This window comes from Bombina bombina, chromosome 1 (assembly GCF_027579735.1).
Source record: "Bombina bombina isolate aBomBom1 chromosome 1, aBomBom1.pri, whole genome shotgun sequence".
Taxonomy (NCBI): Eukaryota; Metazoa; Chordata; class Amphibia; order Anura; family Bombinatoridae; genus Bombina; species Bombina bombina.
The window spans coordinates 833,165,295-833,184,866 of record NC_069499.1 but is presented as its reverse complement, the minus strand read 5'-3'; the positions used below and the strand labels follow the sequence as shown (position 1 = coordinate 833,184,866).

The 19,572-nt window shown below is 42.1% G+C and overlaps 1 protein-coding gene across 2 annotated transcripts in view; it reads left to right on the top strand.

Moving 5' to 3' along the window:
• The window catches only part of DHX38 (DEAH-box helicase 38), a 757,289-nt gene that overhangs the window by 133,799 nt on the left and 603,918 nt on the right, over nt 1–19,572 (top strand). For both annotated transcript variants that reach the window (XR_008400173.1, XM_053699448.1), the window contains exons 2-6: nt 3,970–4,281; nt 4,751–4,914; nt 5,010–5,105; nt 5,220–5,373; nt 19,223–19,341. Coding sequence is in view for 1 of the 2 variants with exons in the window: in XM_053699448.1 (XP_053555423.1) it covers nt 3,995–4,281; nt 4,751–4,914; nt 5,010–5,105; nt 5,220–5,373; nt 19,223–19,341 (820 nt within the window). In the remaining variant the exon portion in view is untranslated. The remainder of the gene's footprint in view (nt 1–3,969; nt 4,282–4,750; nt 4,915–5,009; nt 5,106–5,219; nt 5,374–19,222; nt 19,342–19,572) is intronic.

The following is a 19,572-nucleotide window of genomic DNA, read 5'->3' as shown; positions in this document are numbered from 1 at the left end:
CCCCATATCAGGGACGATAGGAGATGTCTCCTTTTCCAAGCTTTTTGCTTAAGGGATGTTTTTCTTTCTGGGTTCGGGATGCTTTGTATTCTTCTCCCTTGGGTATGGTCCTCTGGAACATTAATCTGAAAGGATTATGGAGACTAGCCTTTCTTCTACGCTCTTTCGGGTGACTGTTCTTGTTTTCATTTCCCTTAGTGCTGCCCTTGGGGCCTTTGGGCTCTAGAGAAATTGCGTGACATTGTTACGGCCTAGTACCTTGCTGGGGGGTGTTGACCTCCGGCTAAGGGTATTCTTTTCCATTTGGGCTGGGAATTACGAGTAAGTCCTGTACCTGTTCTCCGGGTTTCCCAGTTCTCATCCCCTGTGAGGTCTGATTGCTTCAGACGGTGTATCTTGTGTTCCCTGAGGGTGTCGTTCATTCTATGACGATTCTGGGTCCCGGTTCTGGAATTCTTGTCTTGGATCCTTCTTGGATGTCTGGAGACTTATGATCTGATGAACTGTTTCGGGACAATCCAGTTTTTTTTCAGGGACCCTATGTTGCGACATAGGGGCTAGCTCATGGGCTTGCAAGCAGGTAGGCCAGAGTTATCATCCAGCTTTGGGTACTGGTTATAAACTTCAAGGCCTGACTTGTCATTCAGGCAGAGTGTGCTCCTCTATGGGGAGTTTTTTTCTCTGTTGGATCAACAGTGGTGTCGGGATGATTTTTCATTCGATCCGTGTTTTGATCATACTATGGCTTCATGTCTTGTGGACATGTACGCTGTTCTTATCTGTGCCCTTCCCTTTGGAGGGGATAGTTTATCTTCCTTATAAGTTGGGGTTTCTGGAGGGTCCTTGTCCTGCCCTGCGTGTAGGAGGTTGGTTCAGGTGGCCTATTTCTGTAAGGGGCAGCATCTGCTGCTCTGTGGGCTCTGTTCCACCTGTTGGAAATTGGTCTCTCTATGTAGAGACTGTCTAAGAGAGTTGTGACAGGTCTTCCTATGGATCTATTGCATTCTCTGTTCCAGGTCCTAGGGAGTACCTTATTTTGGGAGGAGTGGATTGGGTTGGCACCCAAGCTCTGTTGGGGTGGGTGAGTCCCCCCTTTATTCTTCTATTCCCTGGGGGCTTGTGGTTGGGGTCTTCTGCCCCCCTGTCTATCAGACATGTCTGTCGCTTGGGCTGGTCTGGTGTTGGAGCAGGATCTGAGATCTGTTGCTCTGCTATTTCGTCCTCGGTGCTTTCGAGGTACAGTATGCCCTTTTGAGGTTTCTCCTTTCTCCACATTCAAGATTTGTGGGAATGACTGGCGGCTCTTAGATAGCCGGCGACATTATCCGCTGGTTAGTGGATACTTAGTAATATGAAGGATCCTATCTTCAGCTGCTTTCTACTTGCCCTACAAGTGCTTAAGTTTTAGAGTCATTTTAGATGACTGCAGCGTGCAGTGTTTTTGCTTCAGGTGTTGTTCGTCAGACCTATCTGAGCTTGCTGCACGAGGTTTCATTATGAATATTTCGGTATTCTGACATACCTTGTTGCGATTTAGGGACCTTCGTCTTCAGTTGCTTTCTAGAGTGTGGTTGCACTTTGTTAGGTGAAGATCCTCTCTCTGTTTCAGACTCCTGGCCTTATCCCGTGGTTTCTGTATTTCTGCGGTCTGGGCGTTGCTTCCCCTTATTTCTATGAGACTGGTTGGGTCTCTGTTAGCCTGACCCGGTTTCTCGGGTTTTGCTCTGTGTTTTTATTTAGGACTCGTTGTGCCCTATTTAGGTTTTTTTTTTCTTCATTTCCTTATGCTAGCTGGAAGCTAGCTCAGCATACTAATGCATTGTGGCTACTCTGCATTGTAGCAAACCGAGGTTTGCAAGTTCGATCCCCGACAAGGTCTACTCAGTCTTTCCACCTTTCAAGGTTTATAAAATGAGCAGCGCTTTGAGTCCCTTAAGGGGGATTAGCCGCGCTTTACAAGTACAATCATGTTTTCTCCGTGCCTTTTCTTCTTTGTGGAAGAATACGGTAGTTTGTTCCCTTTCTTTAGTAAGGGGTGTGTTGTTTGGAGATCGACTGCTGGGGACGGTGTCTCTTGGAGGCTGTTGACTCAGTCGAGTCTAGTTCCTGCGGTCTCTAGCAAGGCTGTGGACTATATCTGCAGGTCAGTGTCCTTGGGCCTTTTCCTTTTTTTCTTCAAAGTAGTTCTCGGCTTCGGACGAAGCGGGTTTTGTTGGGTAGGGGTTTTCAGGCCAGATGCCCTCAGAATGGGCCGCCTCTTGTACCCTCCCGTTTTTGCCTTCAGTGTCCTCTATAGCTTGGGTATTGTTTTCCCAAAAGTAATGAATGCAGCTGTAGACTCTTTCCATTTATGAAGAAAAACTTAAATTATGCTTACCTGATAATTTTCTGTGGGGCATCTGTTATTTTTGTTTTTCTGGCACCTTTTCACCCTGATATTTCTTCTATTGTTCCTTGTTCCTCAGCAGAATGACTGGGGGATGAGGGAAGTGGAATATTTAAGCCTTTGGTTGGGGTGTCTTTGTCTCCTCCTGGTGGCCAGGTTCTAAATTCCCAAAAGTAATGAATGCAGCTGTGGACTCTTTCCATCTGAAGAAAAGAAAATTATCATGTAAGCATAATTTGTTATTACCCATTCCCCAGTTTTGCATAACCAACACAGTTATAATAATACACTTTTTATCTCTGTGATTACCTTGTATCTAAACCTCTGCAGACTGCCCCCTTATTTTAGTTCTTTTGACAGACTTGCATTTTAGCCAATCAGTAATTACTCCTAGGTAACTTCACGTGCGGTTGGAAAGTTGTTTAAAACTCTGTCTGAATCATGAAAGTTTATTTTGGACTTGACTGTCCCTTTAAGACACTCTCAGCTATGGAAGGTGTCACGGATACCAGGCTGCAGGGGTTAAACCTGCACCCCCTACTTCCTCACCCCCTCCTGTTTCTAAGCAGATTTTGGCTTTTGAGAGCAACCGTGATGTCCCAGTCTTTTGATTTACTTTGTTTTATTTTTTACATGTTGAAGGAACAACAGAAACTGTACTAGTACTGGTGGAAACGTTTTCTGCGTGCAAAAGCTGCTTATGACAACTGTTACATACTACAGCCTGAGATATAAGCCACTTGGTCTTCTTTGCAAACCTTTTACTAAATTTTCCATTTTGATGGTTTTGCTTCTTCAGAAGCAGCTTTTGATAGAAAGGTTCTTCAGACAGCTGTCTCAGTTTGATTCTAGTGCCTATGATTTGTTTTATTTTTATTTATTTTTTAATTTTAAAGAAACTTAATAATTTTTTTAATTTAATTTCTCAGCGCAAATAGCTGTTTTTCATTTTATCCCTCCCTTTATTGTTACTCGTGGACTTCCACATCTTGGGTATTATATCCCATCAGTAACAAGCTTGTGGACTCTCGCCACCTATATGAAAGAAAACATAATTTATATAACAGCTTACCTGATAAATTAATTTCTTTCATGGTGGCGAGAGTCCACGAGGCCCACCCATTTTTTTGAGTTTATAATTTTTTTTGTAGTAAGCAAATTATTTACCCTATTCCTCTTTTTTATGCTTTTTACTCCTTTTACACCTCACCAACTTGGCTATATATTAAATTGAGGTTTGAGTGAGGTGCGAGGTGTGTTTATAGGCATTAGTTTTGGGATCTTAGCCTCCTCTTAGTGGCCAGGAGTATAATTCCCAGGGGTAATGGATCGTGGACTCTCACCACCATGAAAGAAGTTCATTTATCAGGTAAGCATACATTTTATATATATTTTTGTATGTTTTTCTTTTTTTCTAGGTTTATTTCCTGCACAGCTCACTATTCTGGAATAGTAAAACTGCAATACTGACTTTCCTGGCATTGCTTCTAGCATTTACTATTATAGGTCTTCTACGTTTTATTCTAATGTATTTTATTAATATAAGGTTCACTTTTTTAACACCTATTTTTGTTCACGGTAAGGTGAGCGGTTACAACCAGCAGTGTCATGGAAGAAGATCCATCTGTTTACCGACTGGAAGGCAGTGACCCGTCTCAACAGTTAGGAGGTTTGGAGTTTAAATCTAAGAGCTCTGGCACTGGACAGCATGTTTTTAAAGCTCCCGCTCCACGGTCCTCTCTGTTGGGCTTGGACTTGCTTGCTGCAAAGAAAAGGAAAGAAAAAGAGGAAAGGGAACAACAAGAAAGTGACAAGAAGCCAAAAATCTCTTTTAAGGACTGGGAGGAGAAAGAGGGAAGCAGCGAAAAGCTTAGTAGAGGAAACCATGGAGATCGGTAAATAAACTGATTTTAAAATAAGAGTATTTCTAAACCTTGAATGGATATTGAGTTGGAAAGGTTAAAAATTATTCAACTGGGGTTATATAAGAGAGTGGGGCAATGAGTTGTGTGTGGTATGTGTGGGTTTTTTTTTGTAGATAAAAAAAATAACAAAGACCATCTGTTTGCTGGTTTCAGAATCATAACTACGAAACATTTAATAAATTAATGTACATTTGGGTCTTTTGCCAACTTTTACTGATGATTCTGCCATTTTTCTTTTTAAAGTTGTTATAATGTCCTGAATAATAGCTTTTTTTGTTTGTTTGTTTTTTTCATTTGTATTCATTTTTGGATTTTTGCTCTATATTGTGATTTTGGATATTAGGTATGTGTCTTGCAGAGATCCCAGGAGTGTGCATTCACATATTGCTACATAATGTTGCAAAATGTCTTTTATTTCCAACTTTTTCTTGTGTGTTAGACATTACAGAAAAGCACGTGTTGAAACACCATCATACACTGGTGGAGTAAACGAGGAGTTCTTGGCTCGCAGCAGACAGAGAGAACGAGAGAAGAGAGAGCATGGGGTATATGCATCATCCAAAGATGAACGGCAGCGCAGGAAAGAGCGAAGCAGAGAGCGAGGTATTTCATGGCAGTATGAATTTTGTAGGGCTTTTCTATGTTAGAAATTATTACATTTTCAAGGGTGTAGCTTATTTGTAATGTTTGTTTCACAGAGGAATATAGTCATCGCAGGCGGTCAGACCGCGAAAGTGGCTCCGAAAGAAGTTTAAGGCGTGGTGAGCCAGAGAGCCCAAGACATAAGCCCAGAGGTACAAGTGTTTGGTGAAAAAATGCACTGCCTTCCCCTTTCCTCAACTTCCTTTCAATTATTTTCAGCTTCTTGCCCTAACTGACCTTTCTTTCTTTTTTTAAACACTCCTTAGATGCCCCAACTCCCTCTCGCTCTGGATGGGAGGAAGATGACAGTGGCTACTCTGGGTCTCTGAGATCTCATTGGGAATCCCCTTCTCCCTCACCTTCAACTAGAGACTATGATCGAATTTACAGGGGTGAGAATGACAGTTCAAGGAGGGAACGGTAAGAACATCTTTCTATTGTGCTTTCTAAAACTGACCGAGTGTTGTAATACACTAACTGCATTTGTAGAACTATTTATACCTGTTCTGGTCATTCGCTTTCACAAAGATGCTAACATTCTTTTTGAATTAGACAATTAGAAATGTGACTGCATTTTCTTTCTATTTTAAAACCTGCAGAAAATGTACTTCAGTTTAAAACCAGTAAAAATTGAATCCATTGGCATTCACATAAACCTATATCTGCCTTAAAGGGATATAAAACCCAAATTTTTTCTTTCATGATTCAGATGGAGCAGGCAATTTTAAGCAACTTTCTAATTTATTCTTATTATCAATTTTTCTTTGTTCTCTTGGTATGCTTTGTTGAAGGAGAAGCAATGCGCTACTGGTTGCTGACTGAACACATGGGTGAGCCAATGACAATCAGTATATATATGCAGCAACCAATCGGCAGCTAGAACCTAGGTTCTTTGCTGCTCCTGAGCTTTCCTAGATAAACCATTCAGCAAACGATAACAAGAGAGGGAAGCAAAATAAATAATAGAAGTAAATTGGAAAGTTGTTTATAATTGTATTCTCTATCTGAATCATGAAAGAACAATTTTGGGTTTCATGTCACTTTTAACATCCACTTTGAGATACCAATAAAAGGATAAAAACTAGTTATAATCCATTTTAAAATATGTACCATTCCATGATTCCAGGTACAAACATTTGCAGCAGCATTTTCTGTTGTTGAACATTTTTTTGTAACTGGCTAGATCTCCCCAGAAGAGGGAATAGTTTCAGAATATGAAACCTTCATTGTCTTTTTTTCTCATGAACTAGCATTCAGCTTTAAAACACTTTTCTCTAGGCTTCTGTTCTCTTACAGTTGCTGCTCATGACAAGCTTATAACATTGTTTGCAGTGGCATTTAGGTTTAGTAGGTGGTTCTGTATGGAGTGTCATATTTCACTGTATTAGCTTAAATTGAAACAGCCTTTACTTCACTTTTTTTCTTGAATTTCATTGCATTTCTTAGAGATATATGTATATGTGTGTGTGTATATATATATATATATATATATATATGTATGTATATATATTTAAAGGGATAGGAAAGTCAAAATTAAAAACTTGCATCATTTTGATAGAGCATGTAATTTTAAGACACTTTTAAATTCACTTCTCTTGGTATCCCTTGTTGAAAAAGAATATGCACATATCCTACACTAGTGGGAGCTGCTGCAAATTGGTGCCAGTACACATTTGTCTTTTGTGATTGGATGACTAGATGTGTTCATCTTGCTGCCATTAGTGCAATGCTGTTCCTTCATCAAAGGATAACAAGAGAACAATGCAAATTTAATAATGGAAGTAAATTGGAAAGCTGTTTAAAATAGTTTGTTTCATCCAAATCATGATTTTCCTGTCCCTTTTAACTACAGTTTCCTTTAAAATAACAGTAAACACATTGGTATTATAACCTTTCTCTTGTAAGGTGTATCCAGTCCACGGATCATCCATTACTTGTGGGATATTCTCATTCCCAACAGGAAGTTGCAAGAGGACACCCACAGCGGAGCTGTAATATAGCTCCTCCCCTAACTGTCATAGCCAGTCATTCTCTTGCAACTCTCAACAAGCTAGGACGTTGTAGGAGAGAGTGGTTAAATATAGCTAGTTTATTTTCTTCAATCAAAAGTTTGTTATTTTTAAATAGTACCGGAGTTGTGCTATTTTATCTCAGGCAGTAAATAGAAGAAGAATCTGCCTGAGGTTTCTATGATCTTAGCAGGTTGTAACTAAGATCCATTGCTGTTCTCCCATATGTCTGAGGGGATTACACAGATGAGGTAAAACTTCACCGAGAGAATGGCGTGCAGTTTATTCTGCTATCAGGTATGTGCAGTTATAATTTTTTCTAGAGATAGAAAACACTAGAAAATACTGCTGATACCGGATTAATGTAAGTTAAGCCTGAATACAGTGATATAATAACGACTGGTATCATGCTTACTCCCAGGGGTAATACCCTTATGATATTGCAATATAAAACGTTTGCTGGCATGTTTAATCGTTTGTATATATGCTTTGGTGATAAAACTTTATTGGGGCCTAGTTTTTTCCACATGGCTGGCTTAAATTTAAACTAGAAACAGTTTCCTGAGGCTTTCCACTGTTGTAGTATAAAAGTTACAGTTGGTGCAGTTAAAATTACAAACTGTGACATCCAGCTTCCCTCAAAGGCCCTCTGAATGCTATAGGACATCTCTAAAGGGCCCAAAGGCTTTCCAAAGTCGTTTATTGGGGAAGGTAGGGCCACAGCTTGCTGTGGCAGTTGGTTGTGAATGTTAAAAAACGTCTATTTCGTTTTTTTGATCCGTTTTTTGAACTAAGGGGTTAATCATCCATTTGCAAGTGGGTGCAATGCTCTGTTAGCCTATTATACACACTGTAAAAATTTCGTTTGATTTACTGCATTTTTTCACTGTTTTTCAAATTCTGAAAAAATTTGTTTCTCTTAAAGGTACAGTACCGTTTTTTATATTTGCTTGTTAACTTGATTTAAAGTGTTTTCCAAGCTTGCTAGTCTCATTGCTAGTCTGTATAAACATGTCTGACATAGAAGAAACTCCTTGTTTATTATGTTTAAAAGCCATGGTGGAACCCCCTCTTAGAATGTGTACCAAATGTACTGATTTAATTTTATGCAATAAAGATCATTTTCTGTCTTTAAAATTTTTTATCACCAGAGGAATCTGACGAGGGGGAAGTTATGCCGAATAACTTTCCCCACGTGTCAGACCCTTTGACTCCGGGCGGCAGTCATGGATAATACACTGTCAGCGGTATTAGCCAGACTACCTGAACTTAAAGGTAAGCGAGATAGCTCTGGGGTGAGACAAAATGCAGAGCATACTGACGCTTTAAGAACCATGTCTGATACTGCCTCACAATATGCAGAAGCTGAGGAAAGAGAGCTTCAGTCAGTGGGTGATGTTAATGACTCAGGAAAGATACCTGATTCTAATATTTCTACATTTAAATTTAAGCTTGAACACCTCTGCGTGTTGCTTAGGGAGGTTTTAGCTGCTCTGAATGACTGTGATACCATTGCAGTGCCAGAGAAATTGTGTAGACTGGATAAATACTTTGCAGTGCCGGTGTGTACTGATGTTTTTCCAAATACCTAAAAGGTTTACAGAAATTATTAATAAGGAATGGGATAGACCAGGTGTGCCGTTCTCTTCCCCTCCTATTTTTAGAAAAATGTTTCCAATAGATGCCACCACACGGGACTTATGGCAGACAGTCCCTAAGGTGGAGGGAGCAGTTTCTACTCTAGTAAAGCGTACTACTATCCCTGTCGAGGACAGTTGTGCTTTTTTTTTTTTTTAGATCCAATGGATAAAAAATTAGGTTACCTTAAGAAAATATTTATTCAACAAGGTTTTATCCTACAGCCCCTTGCATGCATTGCCTCTGTCACTGCTGCTGCGGTGTACTGGTTTGAGTCTCTGGAAGAGGCTTTACAGATAGCGACTCCATTGGATGACATACTTGGCAAACTTAGAGCACTTAAGCTAGCCAATTCTTTTATTCTGATGCCATTGTTCATTTGACTAAACTAACGGCTAAGAATTCTAGTTTTGCTATACAGGCGCGCAGAGCGCTATGGCTTAGATCATGGTCAGCTGACGTGACTTCAAAATCTAAGCTACTTAACATTCCCTTCAAGGGGCAGACCCTATTCGGGCCTGGTTTGAAGGAGATTATTGCTGATATCACTGGAGGAAAAGGTCATGCCCTTCCTCAGGACAGGTCCAAATCTAGGGCCAAACAGTCTAATTTTCGTGCCTTTCGAAACTTCAAGGCATGTGCGGCATCAACTTCCTCTAATGCTAAACAAGAGGGAACTTTTGCTCAATCCAAGACAGTCTGGAGACCAATCCAGACCTGGAAAAAAAGTAAGCAGGCCAAAAAGCCTGCTGCTGCCTCTAAGACAGCATGAAGGAACGCCCCCCTACCCGGTAACGGATCTAGTAGGGGGCAGACTTTCACTCTTCGCCCAGGCGTGGGCAAGATATGTTCAGGATCCCTGGGCGTTGGAAATTATATCCCAGGGATATCTCCTGGACTTCAAAGCTTCCCCCCCAAAAGGGAGATTTCACCTTTCACAATTATCTGCAAACCAGATAAAGAGAGAGGCATTCTTACACTGTGTACGAGACCTCCTAGTTATGGGAGTGATCCATCCAGTTCCAAAGGAGGAACAGGGACAGGCTTTTTACTCAAATCTGTTTGTGGTTCCCAAAAAAGAGGGAACCTTCAGACCAATTTTGGATCTAAAGATCTTAAACAAATTCCTCAAAGTTCCATCATTCAAGATGGAAACTATTCGTACCATCCTACCAATGATCCAGGAGGGTCAATATATGACTACAGTGGATCTAAAGGATGCTTATCTTCACATTCCGATACACAAAGATCATCATCGGTTTCTCAGGTTTGCCTTTCAAGACAGGCATTACCAGTTGTAGCTCTTCCCTTTGGATTAGCTACAGCCCCAAGAATCTTTACAAAGGTTCTAGGGTCGCTTCTGGCAGTCCTAAGGCCGCGGGGCATAGCAGTAGCCCCTTATTTAGACGACATCCTGATACAGGCGTCATACTTCCAAATTGCCAAGTCTCATACGGACGTAGTACTGGCATTTCTGAGGTCGCATGGGTGGAAAGTGAACGAGGAAAAGAGTTCTCTATCCCCACTCACAAGAGTTTCCTTTCTAGGGACGCTGATAGATTCTGTAGAAATGAAAATTTACCTGACTGAGTCCAGGTTATCAAAGCTTCTAAATTCCTGACGGGTTCTTCATTCCATTCCGCGCCCTTCGGTGGCTCAGTGTATGGAAGTAATCGGCTTAATGGTAGCGGCAATGGACATAGTGCCGTTTGCACGCTTACATCTCAGACCGCTGAAACTATGCATGCTCAGTCAGTGGAACGGGGATTACACAGATTTGTCCCCTCAACTGAATCTGGACCAAGAGACCAGGGATTCTCTTCTCTGGTAGCTATCTCGGGTCCATCTGTCCAAAGGTCTGACCTTTCGCAGGCCAGATTGGACAATTGTAACAACAGATGCCAGCCTTCTAGGTTGGGGTGCAGTTTGGAATTCCCTGAAGGCTCAGGGATCGTGGACTCAGGAGGAGTCTCTCCTTCTGGAACTAAGAGCGATATTCAATGCTCTTCAGGCTTGGCCTCAGTTAGCAACTCTGAGGTACATCAGATTTCAGTCGGTCAACATCACGACTGTAGCTTACATCAACCATCAAGGGGGAACATGAAGTTCCCTAGCGATGTTAGAAGTTTCAAAAATAATTCGCTGGGCAGAGATTCACTCTTGCCACCTATCAGCTATCCATATCCCAGGTGTAGAGAACTGGGAGGCGGATTTTCTAAGTCGTCAGACTTTTCATCCGGGAGAGTGGGAACTCCATCCGGAGGTTTTTGCACAACTGATTCATCGTTGGGGCAAACCAGAACTGGATCTCATGGCATCTCGCCAGAACGCCAAGCTTCCGTGTTACGGATCCAGGTCCAGGGATCCCAAGGCGACACTGATAGATGCTCTTGCAGCGCCCTGGTCTTTCAACCTGGCTTTTGTGTTTCCACCGTTTCCTCTGCTCCCTCGACTGATTGCCAAGATCAAGCAGGAGAGAGCATCAGTGATTCTGATAGCACCTGCGTGGCCACGCAGGACCTGGTATGCAGATCTAGTGGACATGTCATCCTTTCCACCATGGGGTCTGCCTCTGAGACAGGACCTTCTACTTCAGGTTCCTTTCAACCATCCAAATCTAATTTCTCTGAGGCTGACTGCCTGGAGATTGAACGCTTGATTTTATCAAAGCGTGGCTTCTCCGAGTCAGTTATTGATACCTTAATGCAGGCACGAAAGCCTGTCACCAGGAAAATTTAACATAGGATATGGCGTAAATATCTTTATTGGTGTGAATCCAAGGGTTACTCATGGAGTAAGGTCAGGATTCCCAGGATATTATCTTTTCTCCAAGAAGGTTTGGAAAAAGGATTGTCAGCTATTTCCTTAAAGGGACAGATTTCTGCTCTGTCTATTCTTTTGCACAAGCGTCTGGCAGATGTTCCAGACGTTCAGGCATTTTGTCAGGCTTTAGTTAGAATCAAGCCTGTGTTTAAACCTGTTGCTCCACCATGGAGCTTAAATTTGGTTCTTAAGGTTCTTCAAGGAGTTACGTTTGAACCTCTTCATTCCATAGATATCAAACTTTTATCTTGGAAAGTTCTGTTTTTGGTAGCTATTTCCTCGGCTCGTAGAGTCTCTGAGCTATCTGCCTTATAATGTGATTCTCCTTATCTGATTTTTCATACGGATAAGGTAGTCCTGCGTACCAAACCTGGGTTCTTACCTAAGGTGGTATCTAACAAGAATATCAATCAAGAGATTGTTGTTCCATCCTTGTGTCCTAATCCTTCTTCAAAGAAGGAACGTCTATTACACAATCTGGACGTGGTCCGTGCTTTAAAGTTTTTACTTACAAGCTACTAAAGATTTTCGTCAAACATCTGCTTTGTTTGTTGTCTACTCTGGAGGAGGAGAGGTCAAAAGGCTTCGGCAACCTCTCTTTCTTTTTGGCTAAGAAGCATAATCCACTTAGCCTATGAGACTGCTGGACAGCAGCCTCCTGAAAGGATTACAGCTCATTCCACTAGAGCTGTGGCTTTCCACTTGGGCCTTTAAAAATGAGGCTTCTGTTGAACAGATTTGCAAGGCGGCGACTTGGTCTTCGCTTCATACTTTTTTCAAAATTTTACAAATTTGATACTTTTGCTTCTTTGGAGGCTATATTTGGGAGAGAGGTTTTACAGGCAATGGTTCCTTCCATTTAAGTACCTGCCTTGTCCCTCCCTTCATCCGTGTACTTTAGCTTTGGTATTGGTATCCCACAAGTAATGGATGATCCGTGGACTGGATACACCTTACAAGAGAAAACACAATTTATGCTTACCTGATAAATTTATTTCTCTTGTGGTGTATCCAGTCCACGGCCCGCCCTGTCATTTTAAGGCAGGTAATTTTTAAATTTAAACTACAGTAACCACTGCACCCTATGGTTCCTCCTTTCTCGGCTTGTTTTCGGTCGAATGACTGGCTATGACAGTTAGGGGAGGAGCTATATTACAGCTCCGCTGTGGGTGTCCTCTTGCAACTTCCTGTTGGGAATGAGAATATCCCACAAGTAATGGATGATCCGTGGACTGGATACACCACAAGAGAAATAAATTTATCAGGTAAGCATAAATTGTGTTTTTCTCCAACATTGGTGTGTCCGGTCCACGGCGTCATCCTTACTTGTGAGAATATTCTCTTCCCCAACAGGAAATGGCAAAGAGCACAGCAAAAGCTGCCCATATAGCCCCTCCTCAGGCTCCGCCCCCCAGTCATTTTCTTTGCGGCTCTGAACAAGTAGCATCTCCACGGAGATGGTGAAGAGTATGTGGTGTTTAGTTGTAGTTTTTTATTCTTCTATCAAGAGTTTGTTATTTTAAAATAGTGCCGGTTTGTACTATTTAATCTAAAACAGAAAAGGATGAAGAGTTCTGTTTAAAAGAGGAGTAGGATTTTAGCAGCAGTAACTAAAATCAATTGCTGTTCCCACGCAGGACTGTTGAGCCCAGAGATCTTCAGTTGGGGGGAACAGTTTGCAGACTTTTCTGCTCAAGGTATGACTAGTCAATTTTCTAACAAGACTGTGTAATGCTAGAAGACTGTCATTTTCCCTCTTTGGGATCGGTAAGCCATTTTCTTAGACTCATAACAGAATGAAGGCTTATTATGGGCTATATACTGGTTGACACTCTTGTGGGCTAAATCGATTGCTTTATTTAATATTTTTATGAGGTTTGAAGTGCTTTTCAAAACTTTAGAATTGGGAAACGTTTTTAGGCGCCAGGCAGTCGTTTAGACACCTTCCCAGTCAGGAAGGGCCTTTCACTATAGTAGGCAGAGCCTCATTTTCGCGCCATTATTGCGCAGTTTCTTTTGGATGCAGTGCATGCAGCTTCATGTGAGAGGGTCTGGTGGCCATTGAAAACGTTCCTGGAAGGCTTATTTTGGTGTCGTATAACCCCCAAGGACAGGTGAAGCCGCAGCAAACGCTGTGGCTGGGACTGTAGTGGGTTTAAAGTTGCTAATTGATAAAACAGCTCCGGTTTCCTCATTTAAGGGGTTACAAACTTGACAATTGGGGTGCAATACTTTAAAAGCATTAAGACACTAGGGTGAAAATTTGGTAAAGATCGGATATTTCCTTCATAGTTTTTCACACATTCAGAAATAAAGTGTGCTCTGTTTAACATTTAAAGAGACAGTAACGGTTTTGTTTAAAAACTGTTTTATTGCATTATTAGCCTGTGTAAGCCTGTCTAACATGTCTGTACCTTCAGATAGAACATGTTCTGTATGTATGGAGGCCAAGGTGGTCCCCCCTTCAAATGTATGTGATAATTGTGCCATGGCGTCCAGACAAAGTAAGGACAGTACTGTCACATTTAATAAGGTTGCCCAAGATGATTCCTCAAATGAAGGTAGTGGGGATAGTTCTTCATCCTCTCCTTCTGTGTCAATACCAGTTATGCCTGCGCAGGCGAACCCTAGTACATCTAGCGCGCCAATGCTTGTTACTATGCAACAATTAACGGCAGTAATGGATAATTCCATTGCTAATATTTTATCCAAAATGCCAGCATTTCAAAGAAAGCGTGATTGCTCAGTTTTAAATACAGTGGAGCAAGAGTGAGCTGACGATAATTTATCTGTCATACCCTCACACCAGTCAGAAGTGGCAGTGAGGGAGGGTTTGTCGGAGGGAGAACTTTCTGATTCAGGAAGAATTTCTCAACAGGCAGAACCTGATGTTGTGACGTTTAAATTTAAGTTAGAGCATCTCCGCGCATTACTTAAGGAGGTACTAACTACGCTGGATGATTGTGACTCTTTGGTCATTCCAGAAAAATTGTGCAAGATGGACAAATTCCTAGAGGTCCCGGTGCACCCTGATGCCTTTCCGATACCTAAAAGGGTGGCGGACATAGTGACTAAGGAGTGGGAGAAACCAGGCATACCTTTTGTCCCACCTCCTATATTTAAGAAAATGTTCCCCATGGTCGACCCAAGGAAGGACACATGGCAAACAGTCCCTAAGGTTGAGGGGGCAGTTTCTACGCTAGCCAAACGCACGACTATTCCCATTGAGGATAATTGTGCTTTCAAAGATCCTATGGATAAAAAATTGGAGGGTTTGCTTAAAAAGATTTTTGTTCAGCAAGGTTTCCTCCTTCAACCAATTTCGTGCATTATTCCTGTCACTACGGCGGCGTGTTTTTGGTTCGATGAACTAGAAAAGTCGCTCAATAAGGAGACTCCATATGAGGAAGTCATGGACAGAATTCACGCACTTAAGTTAGCTAATTCCTTTATTTTAGATGCCGCTTTGCAATTAGCGAGATTAGCGGCGAAAAATTCAGGGTTTGCAATTGTGGCGCGCAGAGCGCTCTGGCTAAAGTCTTGGTCGGCGGATGTATCTTCCAAGACAAAATTGCTTAATATCCCTTTCAAAGGTAAGACCCTTTTTGGGCCAGAATTGAAAGAAATTATTTCTGACATCACTGGGGGGAAGGGCCATGCCCTCCCACAGGATAGGCCTTTCAAGGCTAAGAAAAAGTCCAATTTTCGTTCCTTTCGTAATTTCAGGAACGGACCGTCTTCTAACTCTGCAGCCTCTAGACAAGAGGGTAACGCTTCCCAGGCTAAGCCAGCTTGGAAACCAATGCAAGGCTGGAACAAGGGTAAACAGGCCAAGAAGCCTGCTGCTGCTACCAAGACAGCATGAAGGGGTAGCCCCCGATCCGGGACCGGATCTAGTAGGGGGCAGACTCTCTCTCTTTGCTCAGGCTTGGGCAAGAGATGTTCCGGATCCCTGGGCACTAGAAATAGTCTCTCAGGGTTATCTTCTAGAATTCAAGGAACTTCCTCCAAGGGGAAGGTTCCACATGTCTCGCTTTTCAGACCAAATAAAGAGACAGGCATTCTTATATTGTGTAGAAGACCTGTTAAAGATGGGAGTGATACACCCAGTTCCAACAGTGGAACAAGGTCAGGGGTTTTACTCAAACCTGTTTGTAGTTCCCAAAAAAGAGGGAACTTTCAGACCAATTCTGGATTTAAAAATTCTAAACAAATTTCTCAGAGTTCCATCGTTCAAAATGGAAACCATTCGAACAATTTTACCTACAATCCAGGAGGGTCAATATATGACTACCGTGGATTTAAAGGATGCGTACCTACATATTCCTATCCACAAAGATCATCATCAGTTCCTAAGGTTTGCCTTTCTGGACAAACATTACCAATTCGTGGCTCTTCCGTTCGGTTTAGCCACTGCTCCCAGAATTTTCACAAAGGTGCTAGGGTCCCTTCTGGCAGTTCTAAGAGGGGCATTGCAGTGGCACCTTATCTAGACGACATTCTAATTCAAGCGGCGTCTCTTTCCAAGGCAAAAGGCTCATACAGACATTGTTCTAGCCTTTCTCAGATCTCACGGGTGGAAGGTGAACGTAGAAAAGAGTTCACTGTCTCCGTCAACAAGAGTTCCCTTTTTGGGAACAATAATAGATTCTTTAGAAATGAAGATCTTCCTGACAGAAGTCAGAAAGTCAAAGCTTCTAAACGCTGGTCAAGTTCTTCACTCTATTCTGCAGCCTTCCATAGCTCAGTGCATGGAAGTAGTAGGATTGATGGTTGCAGCAATGGACATAGTTCCTTTTGCTCGAATTCATCTAAGACCATTACAACTGTGCATGCTCAATCAGTGGAATGGGGACTATGCAGACTTGTCTCCCCAGATTCAAGTAGACCAGGTAACCAGAGACTCACTCCGTTGGTGGTTGACTCAGGATCACCTGTCTCAGGGAATGAGTTTCCACAGACCAGAATGGGTCATTGTCACGACCGACGCCAGTCTATTAGGCTGGGGCGCGGTCTGGGATTCCCTGAAAGCTCAGGGTCTATGGTCTCGGGAAGAGTCTCTTCTCCCGATAAACATCCTGGAACTGAGAGCGATATTCAATGTGCTCCGGGCTTGGCCTCAACTAGCGAAGGCCGGATTCATAAGATTCCAGTCAGACAACATGACGACTGTAGCTTACGTCAACCATCAGGGAGGAACAAAGAGTTCCTTGGCGATGAGAGAGGTATCCAAGATCATCAAATGGGCGGAGGATCACTCCTGCCATCTATCTGCAATTCACATCCCAGGAGTAGACAACTGGGAGGCGGATTATTTGAGTCAACAGACTTTCCATCCGGGGGAGTGGGAACTCCACCCGGAGGTCTTTGCCCAGTTAACTCAATTATGGGGCATTCCAGACATGGATCTGATGGCGTCTCGTCATAACTTCAAGGTTCCTTGCTACGGGTCCAGATCCAGGGATCCCAAGGCGACTCTAGTGGATGCATTAGTGGCGCCTTGGTCGTTCAACCTAGCTTATGTGTTTCCACAGTTTCCTCTCCTTCCCAGGCTCGTAGCCAGGATCAAACAGGAGAAGGCCTCAGTGATTTTGATAGCTCCTGGGTGGCCACGCAGGACTTGGTATGCAGACTTGGTGAATATGTCATCGGGTCCACCATGGAATCTACCTTTGAGGCAGGACCTTCTAGTACAAGGTCCATTCGAACATCCAAATCTAGTTTCTCTGCTGCTGACTGCTTGGAAATTGAACGTTTGATTTTATCCAAGCGTGGGTTTTCAGATTCAGTGATAGATACTCTGGTCCAAGCCAGAAAACCTGTGACTAGAAAGATTTACCATAAAATATGGAAAAAATATATCTGTTGGTGTGAATCCAAGGGATTCTCCTGGAGTAAGATTAAAACTCCTAAGATTCTCTCCTTTCTCCAAGAGGGTTTGGATAAAGGGTTGTCAGCGAGAGTTCTCTAAGAGGACAGATTTCTGCTTTATCTGTTTTGTTACACAAACGACTGGCAGCTGTGCCAGATGTACAAGCTTTTGTACAGGCTTTGGTCAGAATCAAGCCTGTTTACAGACCCATGACTCCTCCTTGGAGTCTAAATTTAGTTCTTTCAGTTCTTCAAGGGGTTCCGTTTGAACCTTTACATTCCATAGATATCAAGTTACTGTTTTTGGTTGCTATTTCGTCTGCTAGAAGAGTTTCTGAATTATCTGCTTTGCAGTGTGATCCACCCTATCTGGTGTTCCATTCAGATAAGGTTGTTTTGCGTACCAAGCCTGGTTTTCTTCCAAAAGTTGTTTCCAACAAGAATATTAACCAGGAAATAGTTGTTCCTTCTCTGTGCCCGAAACCAGTTTCTAAGAAGGAACGTTTGTTACACAATTTAGATGTAGTTCGTTCTTTAAAGTTCTATTTAGAAGCAACAAAGGATTTTAGACAAACCTCATCTTTGTTTGTCGTTTACTCTGGTAAGAGGAGAGGACAAAAAGCTACTGCTACCTCTCTTTCTGGCTGAAAAGCATTATCCGATTGGCTTATGAGACTGCCGGACGGCAGCCTCCTGAATGAATCACAGCTCACTCCACTAGGGCTGTGGCTTCCACGTGGGCCTTCAAGAACGAGGCTTCTGTTGATCAGATATGTAAGGCAGCGACTTGGTCTTCTCTGCACACTTTTGCCAAATTTTACAAATTTGATACTTATGCTTCTTCGGAGGCTGTTTTTGGGAGAAAGGTTTTGCAAGCCGTGGTGCCTTCTGTTTAGGTAACCTGATTTGCTCCCTCCCTTCATCCGTGTCCTAAAGCTTTGGTATTGGTTCCCACAAGTAAGGATGACGCCGTGGACCGGACACACCAATGTTGGAGAAAACAGAATTTATGCTTACCTGATACATTTCTTTCTCCAACGGTGTGTCCGGTCCACGGCCCGCCCTGGTTTTTTAATCAGGTTTGATAAATGTCTTTCTCTATACACTACAGTCACCACGGCACCCTATAGTTTCTCCTTTTTTTTCTCCTAACCGTCGGTCGAATGACTGGGGGGCGGAGCCTGAGGAGGGGCTATATGGGCAGCTTTTGCTGTGCTCTTTGCCATTTCCTGTTGGGGAAGAGAATATTCCCACAAGTAAGGATGACGCCGTGGACCGGACACCGTTGGAGAAAGAAATTTATCAGGTAAGCATAAATTCTGTTTTTCTGTAGACTTTCAATGGATTAACATACCAGCAGAGTCCAAAAATTGTTAGAACCGTTAATACCTTGTTTGTTGTGATTGTTTTTTCAGTAGTCAAACTATTCCTTCCTTATTTGGAGGAACCAATATGGATTTGAGTCTGAGTTCGACAGAGCTTCGCACTGTCATTGTGTTAAAAATATGTTTGGCTTTAGCAGGAAAAATAAGATATACATTTAGGCTTCTGAAGCCTGTCCTGTGCTTTTTCAGTTTTCAGGCCTGGAAATACACAATTTGTAGACTTGAATTACAGGAAAAGATGGCAAATAAATAGTACATTGCAAAGTTGTTTTTACTATGCATCGTTAAGTAGGTTTTATTAAAAATCAGTGTTACTGTCCCTTTAAGGACTGATTGCTTATGGGAATATTGAACAAGACTTCCTAGTGAAGGATCCAAATGCACACCCTACCCCTAATAGAAAAATAAATAAATACTGGAGACCTAAAAAGTTTGAAATAGATGGGCTTTTTTAAAAGTTATGTCTCATACTATGTTACTATGTTATAATATTTCAAATTTTATATATATATATATATATATATTTGCATCTGATGTCTACAGATCAGTGAAAGATCGTTATACTGATGATTCACCGCTCCCCACACCGTCATATAAATTAAATGACTGGGCATCTGATAGACGTCATCTGGATTCCAATCTGCGTCTGTCTGAAGGGAAAGGTGAGAAGTTAAGTTTGATACTCTTCCCAGTTACCTACTTGCAGCTTCTCCAGCAGGATATCGTTACTGACACAAAGTACCAGAAATGATGCCGTGGTGTAAAAAAAAAAAAAAAAAAAAAAATGAAAACGTAGTCTTAGGGGACATATCTTATAATTCAGTGTAGTAGAGAACATCTCATGGGACTGTTTCAGTGCACAAAGCATACAAATAGTCCAGAAATGTGCTACA